General features: G+C 52.5%; 1 protein-coding gene across 1 annotated transcript in view; it reads right to left on the reverse strand.

The window, feature by feature from the left end:
- Slc7a5 (solute carrier family 7 member 5) overlaps positions 1-20,050 on the reverse strand; it is a 30,567-nt gene that overhangs the window by 4,838 nt on the left and 5,679 nt on the right. Inside the window, exons 2-8 of the mRNA XM_036187921.1 lie at positions 13,275-13,400; positions 4,609-4,714; positions 3,749-3,793; positions 2,995-3,118; positions 2,150-2,253; positions 1,714-1,810; positions 767-916 (exon numbers count right to left, since the gene is read on the reverse strand). Coding sequence (XP_036043814.1) covers positions 767-916; positions 1,714-1,810; positions 2,150-2,253; positions 2,995-3,118; positions 3,749-3,793; positions 4,609-4,714; positions 13,275-13,400 — 752 coding nt within the window. The remainder of the gene's footprint in view (positions 1-766; positions 917-1,713; positions 1,811-2,149; positions 2,254-2,994; positions 3,119-3,748; positions 3,794-4,608; positions 4,715-13,274; positions 13,401-20,050) is intronic.

The raw sequence follows: 20,050 nt of genomic DNA on the forward strand, positions 1-20,050 counted from the left end.
GGGAAAACCCTGGCTACCCACCAACAAGCAAGGAATACTGCCTTTTCAGAGAACCCTTTGTGGATATAAATGCTCACTCTAAAGCCACAGGCTGCAAATAGCCAAAGCAGACAGGCTTCTGGCAGGGCAGCTCGAGTGCTGAATAACCCAGCAGGCAGAGCTGGGCTTTCCTCTGTGGGCTCTTGCCTAATTGCTGTGCTGGCTCTCCAGAATTCCATGGTCTAAATGGACTCCCAACGTGGGAAACAGTCCTGTGGATCAGACTCCAACCATGTGCCCAGGGAATGAAGCCCACAGGTTATGGGTGAACTTTCCACAGATCAGCTGTGGGCAGTCTGACCTCCAACCCCACAGTCTGGATGACCGAGTAGTACAAGGCGGGATGCTTGGGGTCTCCCACCGACTGGCCACTAGGTTCCTTGTGATATTGGTGGAGACCACTGAATGAGGGCAGGAAGAAGCCCTGTGGCAGGTGTGATTGGGTCAGCCGTGTGCCCAAGGAGAACTAGCTGGGTAACAAACTGCGAGCCATCAGCCACCAGAGCTCAGCTATCTTGGGACCACTCTGACATTTGCTGTGAGTTCAGCAGCTCAGCCTTCAACGTGCCCTTCACATGGTACTCATGGAGAGGGGGGCGGGCTCCCTAGTTTGCCAAGGAGAGATGAAGGCTAGACAGTGCAGTGTCAGTCCAGGGCTCCTGGGATGCAGACCCTGCTTCTGAGGATGACACCTAGGGACTCAGAAGGGGTACCACCCAACACTCACCTTGATGGGACGCTCCAGCTCAGGCTTCTTGAAGCGGAGCCACATCATGCCGATGATAGCCAGGGCCACACACAACCAGTTGAAGAAGCTGAAGAAGTTGATGATGGAGAAGATGTCATTGGAGAAGGCGTACATCAGGGTCATGACACACTGAAAGCAAAGACAGGGCCAGGTGAGCCCAGCAGGGCCATGCTGATGTGGCAGGGTACCAGAGGCCACGAGACCGGAGACCGCCAGCCCCACCAGTGTCTGGCTAAGCACAACTGCTTGCTCTTGTCTTAAGAATGAACTACTGTGACCCTGTGGGAGGTCTTGGGATGCAAAGGGAGGGATGTGAGAGCACAGTGAAGAACCCATCATCCAAGGATGAAGGACAAGAGCTCTCCAGAGCGGAACGGCCAAAGTGCCTGCACCTAGAGCTTACTGTGGCCTCCTGTGCCAGCAGTGACTGAACCTTCCAATGGGGGAGCCTTCCAACAAAGCACAGAGCACACTACATAGCTCAAACTGACGCTGACTATGCCTCCTCAGAGACCCCAAATTCCTGACCCAGGGAGGGTGAGTGAGACAGTAAATGTTTCTTATTTTAGTCTTCTGGGGTTGGGGTGACTTCGTTACATAGCAACAGAGAACTAACATAACTCAACAGATAAGGCACAGAAGGAACAACAGCTGAGTCCAATTTGTGAGCCGAGGCCATTAACATAGTGTGGGCATGGCTGGAGCAGAGAGTGAGCAGATGCCCCTGCTGGGCAGGGATTTCATTTCATACACTTCAAGAACCACAATGGGGTTCTGAATTTTAAAATCTGGTGGAGTATTACAGTCTAGTGCAGCTTGGCTGCCATGTGCATAACACACAGTTCCCAGCTACATACTGCTCTGGGCACAGACACGGGGCCCTAAGTGGTGAGAACAGGCAGGGCAGGAGCACCTGGGAGACTTACCGTGAACACCAGCGATGGCACAGGTGTCAGGTGCTGAGGGTGGATCATGGAGAGGACAGAAGGCAGGTGGCCCTCCCTGGACCCCACAAAGAACAACCTGTGGATGGAGCAGAGGGCAATCAGCACTGGCCCCATCACCCAAATATGGGGAGACACTTGGAGTTGAGAGGGATGTGTGTCAGCCACACAGGAAGGGGCATGACCTTTGCCCACTGGCCACAGGCCTTTCAAGGCCTAACAAGGACAGAAACCTGGGTTGTATCTTACTTCTAGCCCCTCATGATATGACCTAAATAGTAGAGGGTCAGAATAATTCCCCTGTTCCCAGGTCATCCAAATATTTAACAATCAGTTATCTATCATCAATAAATAGACAGATTTCAAAGCTCGTGGAATAGCAGAGGGGTTTTCCTCTAGGATGCTGTCAGGTACGTACCTTGAGGATGTGAACAAAGACCCATTGACAGAGCCAAAGCAGGACAAGCCCACGAAGACAGGAATGATCCAGGACATGACTCCTAGGTGATAGTTCCCAAAATCCTGGACAGACACAACACATGGTGACCGCTCAGCTACCATGGACAAACACAGGGCCTCAATTCTGGCCACTGGAGCAGCTTAGCCCGTGACCCTGCCAGGCTGACCTGGTCCCTAGCTGCCCCACACCTCAGGCTGCTGCATGTGTGGCCATTTCTCAGAACCGGGTCTGCACTATGAGGAGACACACAGGGTCTCACAGTGGGCCATCCCTGGGTCTTGCTGTGGGGCACACACATAAGGTACCCTGATCCATTCCCATGGGACATGGGGGTAATCTTTAACAGCTCCTTCACATCTGCTAAGAGCCTGCTGTGGCGGCTCTTTATGAACCATGGGCTCTGAACCAATAGTTACATAAAGGGAGTCACAGGGGCTGTCAAGGAGCCTGGTTGTGCCTTCTGATGCCATATGTAGCCCAGAGCTGGCTCACTGCCACTGACTCAGTAGCAGCCCCTAGGTCACCATGGCCCCTAATAGAGCTATCTATGCCCAAATGCCTATGACCACCCACATGCTGCCCTGTCTAAGCAGCTGCATTTAATGCCCCGCCCTCATCACACAGAGAGCCTGGTAGGGTCCTCTGTGGTCATCTTTAGTGGTCACCAGTAATGACCATTAGACTCCCAAGGTAGAGTAAAGCTTGGGTACAAGGGTTAGGCCTGGCTGGCTTGGTTAGTTCTGGGGGTGGCAGGCCAATCTTAGCCTCTTGGGGCTAGGAGAAGTTGGTAGGCAGTATCTTACCACAGCCACAGCTTCAGACACCAGCATCTGGTTGGTAGATAGGGTAGTGAAGTAGGCCAGGTTCGTCAGCACATACACCAGTGTGACAATGGGGAGAGAAATGATGATGGCCAGGGGCAGGTTTCTGGAAAAAGAGGGAGAGGCAGGTCAGTGTGCAGTCAAGGACTTAGGGCCAGAGAGGAGGCAGGCTCCCTTCCCTTGGCAAGTGGCTCCATGAACTTGAGCAGCTGTGCACAGCTGAATCACAGCTCACACATCCCTGAAAAGCTGAGGGTCTTTTAGGTGGCTCTGAGGGCTCCAGAGAGCTGAAGGCGGCCCAGTGTGAAGACCCATGGCCCTGCCTACTAGTTGCACACCCCAGACAAGTCCCCTCCACCTGGTATCCAGGACGAGAGCCACAGCTGCTTCTCTCTGGCCTAGAACTCACCCTACCCGAGTCATCCTTACTGCAGGCCTCTCAGACAGCTCTCCATAGAACCTGGGGGGTTCAATGGGCTTGTACAGTGTGTGGCTTCTCCCTCTCATGTTAAGACAAGGAAATGTGGGCTGGAGAGAGAGATGGCTTAGAGGTTAAGAGCACCGACTGCTCTTCCAGAGGTCCTGAGTTCAATTCCCAGCACCCACATGGTGGCTCACAACCATCTGTAATAAGATCTGGTGCCCTCTTCTGTATACATTATGTATAAAATCTTAAAAAAAAAAAATTAAAAAAAAAAAAGACAAGGAAATGTGTCTCTGCCATTTCTGAACATACCTGTAGGGGTTGATCATCTCCTCTGTGACAAAATTCAGATAGTTCCTAGAAACCAAGCAATAGTATGTCATTATACTGAACACATGATTGGGGAGGGGGGAATAATGCAAAGAGAACCCTGGTAGTTTGAATGAGACTGGCCCCCACAGGCTCATATAATTGCAAGCTTAGTTCCCAGCTGATGAGTTATTGGGAAGGATTAGGGGTGTGGCTTTGTTGGAGTGGGTGTGGCTTTTGTACCACTAGGGTGGGCTTTGAGATTTCAAAAGCCCACACTAGGCCCAGTGTGTCTCTCTGCTTGCCTGCCTACAGATCAGGATACAGACCTCTCAGCTACTGCTTCAGGACCATGAACACTGCCATGCTCCCTGCCATGATGATAATGGACTAACCTTCTGAAACTTTGGCCCCCATTTAAATGCTTTCTAAGGGTTGACTTGGTCACAGCAATAGTACACTGAGATAGTAAGGGACAGGAGAATCCTCTGCAGGCTCCCACTGTTGACAGAAGCTGGGCAGTGGGCACCCTTGAGACCAGCTGCTCACTCTGCTCTGTCCTCTGCCAACTCTGAGATAAACGTGCAGCCCATCCTGCCAAAACACTCTGTGTGGCTTCACCACCTTAAGTCTCTATAGAGTTGTCCTAAAAGCAGACGTCAGGTTGGGTACCTTATGGAAAATTGCGGACACGACCCAGCTGTCCCTGACTGTTACCTAATGGTAGTGACTTGTACATGCCTCTGCAGCTAAAGATGTTCCTTGTGCTCTGTCTCACCCACTTGAATCACCTCTGTATGGTCAGAGCACTAAGATTCTGGGCATGTCCCTAGGCCAAGGGACTCAGATGTTCCAGAACTCACCATCCTCCATAGGCAAACAGGCCACTGTACAATGCCAATACGATGTTCCCCACATCCAAATTGGTACCTTCAAAGGATAACTTAGGGTGTAGGTTGGAAATATCACCTGGAATGCATTAAAGAAAACACAATACTGGTTAGAGGATCTGGACAGATCATAATACAAATTCTGGAATGTTTCTGGAACAAACAAAATCTTGGGTTGTAGGCTTTTTATTGCAGATTACTGCACCCACCTAGCCATATGATCAATGCCCCCCCACTCCCTGGAGCTGGAAATCAGCAGTGAGGGGCAGAACCATCCCCCTTCTACACTCCCTGGCCACTCAGAGGAATGTGGCCTGGCTAGAAGCCCACGAGATCTCTCTGTTGGCAGAGGACAGGCAATCTCTTGGCCTGGAGGGATTGGCTCCAGAGTCTTTGCTGATGCAGGGCTGTCTCTCCTATTCGGAGTGCAGGTCAGGAGCAGGCCGTCCCGTAACCCTTCAGGACATCCTCCCTCAAGCTTCAAGGCTGCATGGAGACTTGGGTTGACCCTTGCTATGAAGCTCAGAAGGCCCTGGCACAGAGCTGCTAGGGATTAAGTGGGAAGAACTCATGCTAGACCTGTGTCACCCCAGTGGGTGAGGATTAGGATGGGGTGAACCGACAGCCAGGGCATCCAGAGACACCCGGCTTGGAGCAGAGGCCACTTCAAACTTTGCTCATTTTACACACACTTTCCCTATGCTTGTGTCCACCCTCATCTTTTCCAATGTATCTAGACTTAGGACACACCCACTCAGATGACCACATGTCAGCTCCACCTGCAAAGACCTCTGTTTCAGACAGCCACACAGCCCAGACCCAGGCAGTGTTCCTTCCAAGTATTTTCCAGAGCTAGTGGATATCAGAGTAGGGTCTTGGTTACCTTATCTGTGGAATGGCCCATTCCATCAAGTGTGAAAGTCGGCTGCCTAAAGATGCCAGACTTGAAGCCAGGTATCTGGGCACCCAGCAAGCTGGGTGGCTGGCTCTCCACAGACCCAGGTTACCTACCTATGGGTTTTTAGTTGATGGGTCCTGTGACTCTGGGCCCCTGGGGACAGCTACAGCACTGATACACAGCTCACTTTTGACCCAAGACCAGGAGGCCAACAGGACTAATGCAACTTGGGGCTAGCTAGAGGTGCAGCGTGATCACTGGAAGGTGAACCATTTTCAGTTGTGGCTGTGGAGGCAGCATAGGGCCCAGGTCTGCCTAGACCATACCCTGGGGTCAAGGTCACCAGAGGACCCTGTGAAAGAGGTCTCCACAGAATTTGTCTTTTAGCCCTATGCCAAGGTCAGACTAAGAAAGAAGGACTGGCCAGGAGGTGGTGGTGGTGCACAACTTTAATCCCAGCACTCGGGAGGCAGAAGCAGGCGGATCTCTGTGAGTTCGAGGCCAGCCTGGTCTATAGAGTAAGTTCCAGGACAGCCAGGGCTACACAAAGAAACCCTGTCTCAAAAAACAAACAAACAAAACAAAACAAAAACAAAAACAAAAAAGAGAGAGAATGAGGAAGAGGAGGAAGGAAGGAAAGCAGGCAGGCAGGAAGGAAGGCAGGCAGGAAGGAAGGAAGGTAGGCCGGCCTGGACCAGTGTTTCATGGTCTTCTGGATGTATGAAATGTTCCATGATTCTATTCCCCAACCTGAGCTAAGGTGGTCCTGGGCTCTCCACCTTCTTCTTTAAGCCTGGTCTTCTGAGAAGGTATTACCCACACCCCCATCTGTCTAGGTCCTGGTCACAGGGCAGTCAGAAGCCAGCTTGTGGTGAGCAGTTCAGGGCAGCTCAGGACAGGGTACCTTCAAAAGTGCTTTGGTGGAGTCTCCCACAATCCAGGGCACTCCCCTCATGCTCGGCAATGGAATGTTTTAGAACAAGGAGAGCCTTTATGTGTATAGGGCCTAACTTACCTATCTCTGCTCTGGAGAGTACCTCTCCTACAAGTGGGGAAACTGAGGCACAGACCAACCATGCAGTGGTATGAAGATCTGTCAGGTTATGTGAGAATCAAAGCTGATTCTCCACCATGCTGTGGCTCTTTGAGGGATGGGGATGAATACGAGACCTGGAAAAATGCTCAGAATCCACCCTGGGTCAACACAGACCACTTTAGTCTGGAGTTCACAATTACCTTATTAACAAGCCCTCAAGAAGCGGAGTGACTGGGACATCTGTATAGTACAGTGGGCAGGATGCCTGCTTCTTACCCAGCCTGGGTGGGGGGTGGCAGGAGGGTTGGTTCAATTCCCTCAGCAGACGGTTCTCTGCCAGGGACTCAGGGTTTGATCAGTATACCCACCTCAAATCTACAGCCATCCTCTTACCACTGAGAGGATGGAGGTAGGGACTAAAACCTAGTTATGTGTCAAGACTTGTGGCATTCAGCCAGGCCTGCAGCAGAGCCCAGGGGTATAGTGGCTGTGGTCTATGCTCGACTGGAGGCCACAGCTTCTCTGGACATCTGACCAACGCCTTTCTCTCCACGCGCACTATAGAGTGGACAGCAGATCTGCTAGTGCTAGTCTGGATTCTCCCAAGCCATTCCCAGGTTAGATTAGCTTAGGGAACACCTCACAGTACCCTAACTGTCATCCTTTGACTACAGCTCCACCTTGGTGGCTTGAAGGCTTGTGGGAGTGGTCACGCCCACCAGTCTAATCAGCACACTGGCAACTCCCTTGTGCCCCGTGCGTGGTTGAGTTGCTTAGAAGGAGAAACAGGAGACAGGCACCTTGCCGGAAATGGGGCAGGGCAGGAATTTAGAGGTAACTGCCCTACTTTAACCAAAAAACCTCGGGGGTGTCACAGCTTGGGGGTGGGGACAAGTAGTGGGATTCTAGTGGCATCTAGTGGCAGAGACCAGAGATGCTGCTCAATATGCATCGCATGACCTTCACAGTTAAAGGAGGCACTGCCAAGTCCAAAGCCGACCTCCCACCCCCAGGCCTGTTCTCCACAGACCCAGTCAGGCCTGATCAGTGTGTCCATACAACTTCAGGCACTGGATGATGTACTAAATGAGGGTTTGCTAACTTAACAATGGCCAGAGCCAGGGCAGCCAAGCTCTGCCACCCAGTGCCTCTTTCTCCAGAGCCACCGTAACAGGACGGGCAGGCAGGCGGGCTTGTAGTGTAAATGGCACAGGTCGCCTGGGACCAGGGAAGCCCACCATACTATGGTCCTGGGAGCACCACTACCCTTCCTCTGGGCTTGTGCACTGTCTCAGAACCCTTCTTCCACTCTGGCTATATCAGGTTGGGCCTGGCTGGCAGGCCTCCCCTTCCTCAGCCATCCAATGCTTCTCTCCACAAGGCTAATGGCGCCACTCTGAGAAGCTATGCACAAGCAGAGACCCAAACAGGGTGCAGCCCTAGAAACCATAAATCAGAGTTCTCTAGAAAGCAGAGATAGATGGGATAGGACAGCTCAGAGGCTGAGGGAAGAGGTCTTTAGGGAACAGCAACATAGACACCGTGTCATGTAGTGTGGCCATGGGCACCCCTTCCCCCCCCCCAAAAAAAAAAGAAAGGAGGTTACTGAGGTCAAAGTGTCCTGCCTGCCTTCCTGGATAGATGCCTGGTCAGGCACACACCAACACCGTGTGCGGGTGGGAACGGACAGAGTTGAATTCCTTCCCGACCATGGGACATAGCCAGTCTTGCAATCCCTGACTCAGAGGACAGAGGCTCCCCAAGGCTGGTATGTCCCAAGACCTGTCTGCCGCTGGTACATTGGAGGTGGGGGGAAAGACCAGGTCACTTACTCACTTGGGCTCCAGGCATGGAGAAACTAGTTATCCTGAGATATGGTCCACTCTGAGGCTGCACAGAGCTGGCAAGCAGGAGAAACCTAGGGCACTGTGGTCCTGCAAAACTAGCTGGGCCTCACTAGCCCACAGCACCCGTATAGCCAACCTCAACCCAGGGACAGCACTGTGCTGAGACTACCACCTTCTGTCCTCCAACAGCCTGTGGGGCTATATGCTACTCAGCTAACTGTGGGTCTGCCAGTTTTCTGCTTACACACGTTTACTTGTAAAGGAAGCCTCTGCGGATGAAATCCTTTCAGGGGGCACAGATGATGAGGTGGCCACAAGAAGGAGGCGGCCATGTAGCCTGATGCTCTGGGGGTCCCAGGAGGGACATTACTGTGACCTGGCAACAGGATGTCCATGCAGAGGACTGGTCAAGCTTGGCATGCATCTGAAGCAAGTATGTGAAGGCCTTGGGCATGATGTCCAGTTGGTCCTAGTATGCCCAAAGTTTGAGATGTTGCCCCACAATGATCCATACCCTAAGTTCCCCAATGGAGTTGAGGCTAGCTTGAGGGTACCCCTTCAAAGATAGCTTTGGAGGTAGATGGATGAGTGGACGCTCCCCTCCTGAAACATGTCCCCAGGCTTCCCTGGATGGCTTGGGAGGCTCCAGGCTGTTTATCCTATTGGACCCCAGTGTAACTGCATATGGACACCCCCAAGGTAAGGGACAAGGGACTTCAGATGAGGCTCTGACCCCACAAGATACCCAGTGCTCTAGTGTGAGGAGACCTCGGGAGACAGCTCCCTGCCCCATGAACTGGGCAGCTCTCAGTCAGCCACCCTCGGCTGCTGCCTTGGTCCTTGCAGATAACAGGTCCCAGCTGAGCTCTCAAGAGTGCTGCTGATCCAGGCCACCTTACCAGCCATTCCAGAACTTGGCTACCAGCCTCCCTCACAACTCAATACAGCAAGCAACGGGACCTCAGCACGCCATCGCAGTATTGCGACCCTGCACGCTGTGCCTGTGGTTACAGTAGGATCTACCCTTGAGCTGCAGGATCCAGGGCATGGACCCCACCTCTCTGATCCTAAGTTACCTCACTAAGAGACAAGTGAAAATTATTTTGAAACACGGGGCAGGCCTAGTCCTGAGTGAGGCACAGGTCACTGTCACCTACTGACAAAGGACACAGCTAACATACAATTGAGGAGTCCACTTGTAGCTGTTCGCCCATGCCAGCATATGAGGGTGGCACTTTCCCCTGCCACGATCCCTGGCCCAGCAGGTGACCACTCACTCACAGCTCAGGCTAATGAAGATGTCTCACATTGTGTGGATGTGCCAGCCAGTAAAGTCCCCGTCTGAGCAGTCTAAGTGGGAGAAAAGGAGAAAGTTTTATAGGACACCATCATCTGCAAGCTGTCCCTTACAATCTGCCATGGCCTTGGGAGGTCAATTTGTCCTGTTGCTGTGTGGAACGTACAAAACAGAACTACAATAGAGCCACTTTGTGTCCTCCGATGATGATGACCTGGGCCCATCGATGGGCACAAGGAAGAACCTTCCATAACGCACTCCCACACCTGGCCTTGAGAAGAAGGCCTGGCACCCACTTGTGTTTGGGAACAGTCTGACCTCAAGCTGTAACCCCTTTGGGGTGCTATGGGCAAGGGGCCAGTTAACTAGAAAGGGACACAGTAGGTCAAGGACAGTGGAGTCCCTGCCCACCATGTCTGTCACCTGTTGTCTTACTTCAGGTCTTCTAGGCTGTCTCAAGGACCTCTCTCTGGGGTCACACTGGCCAAACTGCCACCACAATTCACCCACTTCCACCCACAAGCCCAGTCATGGCCAGTCAGATCTAATGCCAGTCTGGGCACTGTCTGCACTTCTGAAACCACTGGACCAAGTGCAGATACCCTGTGACACCAGCAACAGGCTGAGTCCTCCCCCGTCTGCTAGGCAGCAGGGGCAGCCACAGTGCCTCCATTTTGTACTCCCTTCTGGGACCTGGGGAAGGGGACGCTTAGGAGGGTTCTCCCAGCCTGGGTCAGAGCCTTAGCTACTCTGTATGCAACTCTCTTGTCCACAGGTCTGTAGCTACCGGATGTCCTTTCACAATGATATAAGCTCTCAAGTGCAGGCCCAGTCCTCACTGGATCCCACATGAGGGGTTGCAGAGATTCTATGGAAAGCTGGCAGGGGAGGAGTGAACAACTTCCCACAGGTTTATCACCTCTCCAGATGAGAAACAGCCTGAGCAGCAGAGTTACCAGAGGGCTGGGCTGGTCAATGAGGAAGCTGCCCAGAGCCAGGTGGAAATGACCATGTCCCAGACCCACAGAAGGGTCCATTAAAGCAGGCTCACACACTTGACCAGTGCCAGGGCCTCTGGCTTCAAGGACCTGGTGATCACCAGGGTTCTCCAAGGACTCTGTACCCGATGGGAAACGAGAGTGGGCAAGTTCTCTGGAGGGGGGTCAACATTCCAACACTGTCCTTCAGAAGCCAAGGTGTCCATCTGGGTAACAGGAACAAATCCCCGGAGGAAACCCGCACAGGAATTTTGCAGACACTGCATTGAGTCCTGGAGCTCAGAAAGGAATTGCTGGGGGCGTAGGGTGTGCTTGCCACAGCCACCGGAATTATAAACACATTGTGCATTCAAGCCCAACAAAAGCTCTGCTGTCCCCTACTCAAGTTTGTTTTCACTAACACCAGGTTCCGGTCCTAAATTCCTCACTATCTGTATTGCCTCACAGCAGCACACAAGGTCCCCCTCCACACTCCGACCTCTAGCCACATGCTTTGCAGTGTGACCGGGGCTGTGAGCATAGAATACAATCCCTTCTGCCCGTAAACAGGCCCTGACCACTCCCTGGAGCGTCCCGGTGATGCTCAACTCAGCTTCTCCCCTGGCATCTGAACAGCACCTCTGTGCCTGAGAATCTTGCCAACCAGATTTCCAGAAATGTGAATGGCCTCCTAAATACATCTAGAAAGGTGCTGGAGGGAACTCTTTGGAGCCTCTTGAAGGCTCCTGGAAGCTGAATTAGTAAAGAAAGGCCTCAGGCCACTCTGCTGCTGGACTCCAGGTGAGCAGTTCTTAAACCCCTGATAATCCTTGTCCAGACACTCTTCAAAGACTGGCCCCAGCTCTAGAAGCACCACCTGGGCCATAGTCTAGAATTTTCATCATCTCAAGCATAGTGGCAAATGGTTCCAGTCCCACAAGAACACCATACAGACAAATGAGGCCATGAAGACCTCTCCTGCAGGAGGGAAGGTCCCACCCCTCAGGCTTCTCCAAGCCCTTGTGGATGCATGTTCCTAGGCTGGCTCAAGACTGTGGAGTGAGGCTCCACTGAGGAGGGAAGGGATCTGATTCCATCACAGGCACCCCACTCCCACCCTCCCAGTTCAGCCAGGAGCCTTAGCATAGTCAAGAGACTGGCTTGTAAGGAGACAGGAGATACCACCCCATGAAGGCAAGTTCAGTTTCCCGTACCTAGGGACTTAGAACTTTATACATACAGAAAGATCAGAACAGGAGACAGACCCAGCCAAACCCCAGTTCTGTGAAATGAAGACCGGTCCCTGCTGCCTCTGCCCCAGGGCTTCCTTGGCAGCTCCTGGTAACTGATGCTGAGTGCTTGACTCGGCAGTGTTCTGGCTCTGCCTAAGCAGTGCCCCAAACTCTCTGGGGCAATAACGGCTACTATCACCACAACGCTCAGGGAGAAGCTCGGCCAGCTCCTGTCCATTCTTCATTTAGGCCGCTCCAGACTGAGATAAATGCAAAGGGGGACTGCAAACAGGGACCCTGGGCTAGGTTTGAGTGTCAGGGTCTCCACTTCAATTCACCCCATAAAGGCTGGAGTTCAAAACCCAGAAATTTGTGTTTCTATCTCCCAAAAAGGACTCCTTAATAAACCACATACACTTTGGCTATGGAATATTACAGTTATGAAGAGCAGGTGGACAAAGAGACAGGAAGACAATCAGACATGAGTGTGCCTGTATGTGTTAGGATTTCCAGACGGCTGGCAGAACACCACACACGGCTTGCACAGGGATTATAGAACGCACAGACCTTGTGTGCTGCTCGCCTCACTTTCCCTTTACTCCTCCCAGGAGCCAGGGAAAGACTCAGAGACTCAAATCATCTCCCCAAGTTCATACCGTGTGTGACCAGAGTCCCTGCAGCTTAACCTGCTGCTCTACGCTCAGCAGGCCCTGTCTGAGTGGCAGATGACAAGAGATCTGCCTTGCTTCTATACCCACTGACATGCTTAACTTAAAACAGTGCTCCTGCCTTCCAGGCCTGTTCCCTGTGCTCCTCATCAGCTGTCTAGCTACCGGGCCCCGCATCTGAACACACTGAGGGCTCGCCACTGTCCTCCAGCAGTGACCCCACTCCTGAAGGCACTCTTGACGTCGATGAAACCTAAGTCCCAATGCGGGCCACACAGTCCCTTGGACACAAAGGCATGAGACTCAGCAAGAGCCACGCTTCTGGATGGAGAACAAATCAGTCCTCAGAGAGCCCTCACACGTGGGGCATGCTGGTCACAAAGCAGAGGGAGGGTGCTATGGTGGGTGCCAGATGGAAGCTCTGATCCCACAACTCCTTACACAGATGGGCAGACACTTGGGACTCCCCAGAAGCTTCAGAGACTCCTGCCCTTAGCTAGGGACAGGGCTTCGGATACATTCTGGAGCTCACAGTTTCTTCCGCCATTCAACTTTCCCTGGGGCCGACTTAAGGTCCCTGGTGAGGTAGCCAAGGAGGACCAGGCCGACTCCTCACTGCACTGGAAGGGTGGGGCTGGGAGGTAGATGACACACACAGTAGGTGTCGCACGTCGAGTCACTTACCCTTTCCCATCTGGATGAAGCCTAGCAGGATGATGAGGGCCAGGGCCAGCAGCTTGGCAGCAGCAAAGGCATCCTGCACTCGGGTAGCAGCCTTCACGCTGTAGCAGTTCACAGCTGTGAGCAGCACTGTGGGGAAGGACAGAGAGAGCAAAGCATGAGTCCCCAAGGGCAGGCGGTCCAGTCCAGGGTCGGGGCACGGAGGAGGTCAGCTGCTCCTGGCTGGGATCCCACAGAGGCAAAGCCCTGCCTGCCTGTGGGCTCTGACTTTCTGGGACTTGTTTTGATAAGCTAGCTGGTTCTCTGGGGCCAGGGTCAAAGGTTAGAAACACCAACTCTTCAAAGAGCCCTGGAGAGCCTGCAACAAATTTCCTTTTATCTTTTTCTTTTTGATTTTTATAGACAGGGTTTCACCATGTAGCTCAGGCTAGGCTCAAACTCAAGACCTTCCTGCCAAAGCCTTCTGAGTGCTGGGATGACAGGCAGTACCACCAGGTCCAGTTTCTTTCTTTCTTATTTTTAGAATTATTATTACCCGGGCCTTTTGGAGACAGGGTCTCACTATGTAGCTCCAGTGGCATTTAACTCTGGATCCTTCACTCCAGCTTCCTGAGGGTTGGGATTAGACATGTGCCACCGTGCCTGGCTAAGATTTCCACGTAACTGAGTGGTCGCAACCTCCTGAGGGGCTCCCCATCAGAACCATGTTCATCTGTTGTTACCTATGTGTATCCAATCCTGAGGAAGAGCATGCGCAGCAGTCTCAAGTGAAATCCAAACCTGCCACTTGGAGGACGTCCACTTAGCCCTGGTACCCATGTGGTTCTCTGAGAGTACACGCTAGGGGCAAGCACAGCACTGTAAGCTGTGAGGTGACCCTCTCCTCAAAGGCAACCTTCCACAGGGCTGGTGAAAGCAGGGAGGTGAGCATCTTGTTTGTGTGACTCTGATGAGCCGAGAGGAGAGCAATGGGGCAAGGTGGACACAGGCTGCAGGTGAGGACCAGAGGGAACACATGTCCTCACATGCTGCAGGTGGGCTCAGGGCATGACAAAACAGACACATGTGCCAACTATAGCGCTGTGTCACCAGCACATACTGAACTGGACACACAGGGTGAAGGCAGGGTCTCAGGGACCAGAAGGACTGCAGATAGGCAGCTGAAATAGGACTTCCTGGTCCCCCAATGAACCCCAAGACCATGTCAAGAGTGTATAGGTGTGGAGTAAGGAACTGGGGATTCAACACTGTACTGTATGTAAACATAGACAAAACCACCGAGAAGCCAACAACCACACCTACCCCACCACCTGGGTAGCAGCTGGGTCCCCACACTAGAGACTCCAGCTTCCTCGGCTCAGGCCCCCTACAAGAGCAACTCCCAGAGAGGCTGTGCTGACTCAGGCCTCACAGACGCCAGGCAGCATTTCCCCTAGCCAGACTAATTACACGTAATTTTGCAGTTTGGGGAACAGACCACAAAGACAGAAATCCACATTAATTATCTGGACTTGGCCAACCTCAGGTGGAAGGGAAACAGGAAGACTCCCTGGTGCTGGGGGATGGAGGCCTGGGCAGTTGCTTTACCTCCAGGAAGTCAGAGATCTCATTAGCATTGAGTCACCCCTCTTTACAGCTCTGGCTGATGTAACTCTGGCTGTGACTAAGCTTTGAGAAAGCTCCATTGGCTGGGTAGCCACTGCTACAACAACTTGCTTGAAAACTCCAAGTCTCCCAGAGTGAAGAAGTGAGAAGGGAACGCAGGATGGACACATGAGCCCTCTTTGAAATGCTTCCCTATCTGGAGGCTTTGTCCTTTTACCCAAAGGTCACCATTCCCTCAGCCAGCTTTTCAGAGACAGTCTCACATGTCCTGATAGGTTTGATGACAAAGCCCAAGATGCCAAACCTCTCTTGACTCTCCCCAGATATCAGGCTTCTGGGTGCAAGAGGCTGGCAGATTGCATCACTAGCCAGATCACATTTGGCTGGGGTGACCCAGCAGGAGGGGTGTGCCTAAGCCAGAAGCCGCCGGGACTGCAGCCACAGCCTTGGCAGCTGTGGGCTCCGGTTTCTGGCTTTGAAGGGCAAGTACGACACAGCCCCGGGCTCCAGTAATGTACCTCTGCTGAGTTGTACTAGGTATCCCTCCAAACCTCTGAGGAAGGGAGCAGTGTATTAGAGCACCATCCTGGCTGTCAGTGGGCCCCTCCTCTGCTACCCCAACACCCTGCCTTGTCTGAGGGCCAAGCCAGCTTCTCCCTAGCCTAAAATAGGCCTATGCCCAGACTCCCGGCCAAGTGGCCAGAGGAGGGCCAGCGCGTGCCGGGCCTCAGCAATTGGGACTGAACTCTTTCTTCCTAGCTGCTGACTTTTCCTCTGACCTTAGACTAGGACAGAACAAAAGGGACTCTATAGTCTCTCATCTCTTATAAAAGGAACTAAAGCAGGTAATGAAATGGTAATGCTCACTGACTTGGTAACGAGCAAACAACGGTATTATTATTTCCCAGCTCTGTTTTCCAAACGAAATAATCTGAAATAAATGAATGAATTCATCTGAATACAGGGGTTTCTGGCCTTCACGAGACGTTGTCATGAGAGGCAGTCAGAAGACCAACCGGAAGGAACCTCAGTTCCCTACCCAGACAATCTGCCGCCTCTCCACTGTTTCCCCACCAAAGACACAGGCAGCAGGACTGGCTGCTGTTAATACGCAGCCTCTGTCAGGGAGATAAGCGTGGTCATGGCACAGGAGGTAGAAAGCTGGTCCTCTTTGGAGTTCCCCACGTGGCACCCCTGATAAGTGAGGTTTTGGGGGCTCTCAGAACCAGCTGGGCCAGTGAGATAAAGCCCAGTGCCTCACACTGGGTGCAGATCGCTGGCAGGCCAGGCCCCATTACCACAGGCCTAATAATGACTGTTCTTCACATGTCAGGTTAGTTTTCGTCCCTGGCCAGTTGCATGGTGATGCCGAGGGTCACTTACTTGGCCTACCACAGGGCTCCATGGTTCACCTCTTACAGAAGTATAGCATGCCAGAGAGACCCTTTACTGTTTGGCTGGGTCAGCACAACACAGTGCCCCAGCCATGGAAGAAGCTCTAGGGTTACCCTGGCACCACCTGACCCATGGCTGAGCAGGCATTTGGCACCAGAACACCGTGTGGAGGTGGTCTTCCGATCTGGTTGGGGTCTGTACGAAGGTACCAGGATCTTTCCCCTCGAGGACCATCCTCAGGGCAGAGACAGCCATCGAGAAGCTGCTGCTTCACTCATACCAATTTGGCAGATGGTAGAAACTCACCAGGCAAATGAGGCTAGTCCTGCCCAGACTCCCCCACCAGCAACAAATCTTCCAGGGCTCCTGAGGCAGGGTAGAGGAAGAAGTGCTTGGTGGCTTCACTGGTTCCAGGAAGCTTGGCTATGCTGGACCCCAGGGCACTTCTAGCCCTGGACCGACAGCTGGACTAAAGCTTGAGTGTGGGCTGGCTCAGCGAGCCTACCCAGTAGAGTTCTTATTAAACAACAGTTGGCAGTAGACCTGGGACCCTGTCTGGAGACATTCTGACTCCTGCAAGTGGCTCCATCTGAATTCAGCCAGCACACACGGGGTCCCAAAATTAGTAGGCAATCCCACTGAGAACACAAGACTCCCTAAGAGTCAGCAGCATCTCCTGACTCCTTGAAGTCTAGGTGTCTCCAATTCTCCACTCAAGTCTCCCAGGGAGAGCCCACAAGAGCCCCAGTGAGGCCCTCTGTGCACTGATTCAGGGTTTGCCTTGGAGTATATGGGTGGGATGCCTAGTGACCAGTCACCTCAGTGCTCATCTGACCGGACTCCCCAGGTGCTGGGAGAAACAAACAAATGATTAGATCTTCTACCCAGACAAGTCCAAGGCTGAGCTTCTGAGGTCCGCAAGTTCCCATATGCTGAGGCCACTAGCCCAGGGCACCCACTCACACACCAGTGGGCGACTTCTCTAGACTTCCTTTTCGGGGCTCCAGAGAATCCATGTGGCTACACAGGCCTTCTCCACTGCTGGCCACTGAGGTCAGGAAACCTGCAGAGAGTGATACAACTCCAGCATAGGATGTCACTCTGATGGGCCAAGAGAACTTACAACCATGTGTCTTGGCAGAGGAAGGTTACTGCTGGGGAGTCTTCAACATTCTATGGGCATAGTGACTAACAGGCTGGTTGCACATGTTCTAATTCCTGTGCCTTCCCTTTAGGCTCAGGTCTATGTAGATTCTCTATTCCCTCTCTCTTGGTGTAGGGGTGGGAACCAGACCTCTTATACACTAAGCACACACTTAGCACTAGTCAACCAAATGCAGTTCCAGGGGTGCAGGTACCAGCTACTGTTCAAACAGGCCTGGCATATCCTTTCAACGGGCCAGAAAACGTTGGCTTAATAAACTGAAATTCACTAACACCCAAGTCCTGGGCTAAGGAAAACACTCAGTCACTCTCAGTGACTTCCTCAGACTTCTCCTAAAGCAAGTTCCCTGAAGACAGAGGTCTCAAGGGTTCCTGGAAGTTCCGAAAGGCTGCCTGACCTCCGTAACATACCTAACACCCGTTAAGCCTCTGCTGCCCACTCCACACGCAGAACCACAACTACCACCATATGGCTTAAATCCCATGCCGAGGGCTTCGTGGCCCTTTTAATCTTATCACTGCAATGCTGAGTATCCAAAGGAATGAAGCTGTGTAGGAGAGTGATAAGGGTTTCTCACCACAAGCTAAGTGCAGAGTCTCCCACATCAACACATGGCACCCCCAATTCCTTCATCAGTGAAGCTATCAAGAAAAAGTGGGTCAGACCTGCTCCATCCACACAACAGCTCTTGGTTGAAGGAGGGCATCCAGATCCCTAAGTACCACAGCCAGCTACTGGACTAACCTCAATGCTCCTAAAGCATCATTAGAGCAGTCTAGCTGTAGGGATGTGTACGTGTGTGTGTGTATTTTAAGTGGCTGGCAGATGGAAGCAAACACTACAGTAAACTTGCTGAATGTCAGGGTGCACTCAGATGTCACCAGGATGCAACCTGAGTGTTGGGGCGGGGGCAGGTGCATTTAGCTCTTAATAACAGACTCCAAGGCCTCTCTCCATCTTAGATCCAACAGGTGCAATGAGAAAAGCCAGGGCAGAATCCTTAGGGGAACTGACAGCTGAATGGGCCTAACAACCCAGTATACTACTGTACAGCACTTGAGGAAGCTGTTCCACTCAGCAGGAATGTCCCCTGCCGTCTCTACCTTACTCACTGCTGTGAGAACTATCAACCCCACCCTGGGCCACATGTCTGGGGGGCTCACGACTCAAGAGACAAGGGTCAGGAGCTGGCTCAGGCCATCTCTGTGGCCCTGAATCTTCCTACACAACCCAGGCTAATGAGGCCCCAGGGAACCCAGTAAAGATATACTCCTAGACCTTTCCAGTCCTGCAGCCTGAGCTGGTGGCCTGTTCAGAAGAAGTATAAGCTGAAGGCAGGCCCCTCACTGGCCACAAGCAGCTGCCATACCATAAAGTCTTAGCAATGACAGATGCTGGCCAGCTCCAAGGTCAGGATGACTCAGTGTGGATCAGGTTGCACACACCAGGCTCCTGAGAACTGGGATGGGAAATCCTGCTAATTCCTTACATAGCAGCAAATCCTAGCATGAGGGAAGTGTGGGCACGACACAGAAAGATATCCAGCCAATGACTGGTCTGATGGCTGGTGCTCAGGAGTAAGACATCTCAGGCTCTTAGCCTCCCTTGTGGCACACGATGTGCTGTGGCTGGCCACCTGGAAAGCAACAGTTTAGAACACTGCTAGATGACAGGGACTGCTGGGTGAGTCCTCCAGTTGGGTCAAGACAGTGGAAGGAACAAAATTGTCTAGGGGATACATCAGAGGCTGGCATGTAAGACTGGCTGAAGATAGAATGGGCAAGACCTGAGACATGGAACACTGTTCTTGAGGCAGCTTCCCATGGCCAGCAATCCACAAGGCTCTGGGACCAGTCATGCTGAGTGGGGGTACTGAGCCTATTGATTGCTTCCTAAGCCTTGTCTCACCCCCATAGTGTCCCAGAGATGGATAAGGAGGGTGGTAAGAATGAGAAGCATGTCGACCTCCAGGACTTCCCAGGGTGAACAGATGGCCCTGTTCAAAGCTCACCCCAGGGGAAACTGTGGCAGGGTGATGAAAGGGTGGCTGGACAGCTTCCTACAGACACCAACAGGGAAGGAGCCCATCCTCAGGAATCGAAATGCTGATGAAACTCTGAGCAGCCTGAGTCCTTACCTTAGCAGAAGGGACTCCAGGATGTAGTTACCAAGGCCACCCCAGGATCCTGGCACCTGTTAACCTGCTCAGAGCATGGCTGGGTGCTCCCAGTCTAACTTCTGCCTCAGTTTCCCTAGCTGTCAGATATGAGGATGATTACATGGATTTCAAAGGCTACAGCAGAAGCACTATGTAGAGGCCAGATGTGTGTCATGCAGGAGGCAGTGCTTTCAGGGTGCTTTGCCCTCACCCAGATGTGTGTCATGCAGGAGGCAATGTTTTCAGGGTGCTTGCCCTCACCTGTGTCTCAGGGCCTGGGCAGAGATGCTAGGTATGCTATGGATTACCCAGAGGTTCATAACAACCCCCTCTCCCAAAAAAGGGTTAGAAATGCTTTAAGGCCTAAATGCCTGCCTTACTCCCCACCTGTCCTGGTCATAGGTTCTGTGAACTACTCACGTCTGGGGCCCCAGGTCTTGTGACTGGGTGTCATCT

This window comes from Onychomys torridus, chromosome 5 (genome assembly GCF_903995425.1).
Source record: "Onychomys torridus chromosome 5, mOncTor1.1, whole genome shotgun sequence".
NCBI lineage: Eukaryota > Metazoa > Chordata > Mammalia > Rodentia > Cricetidae > Onychomys > Onychomys torridus.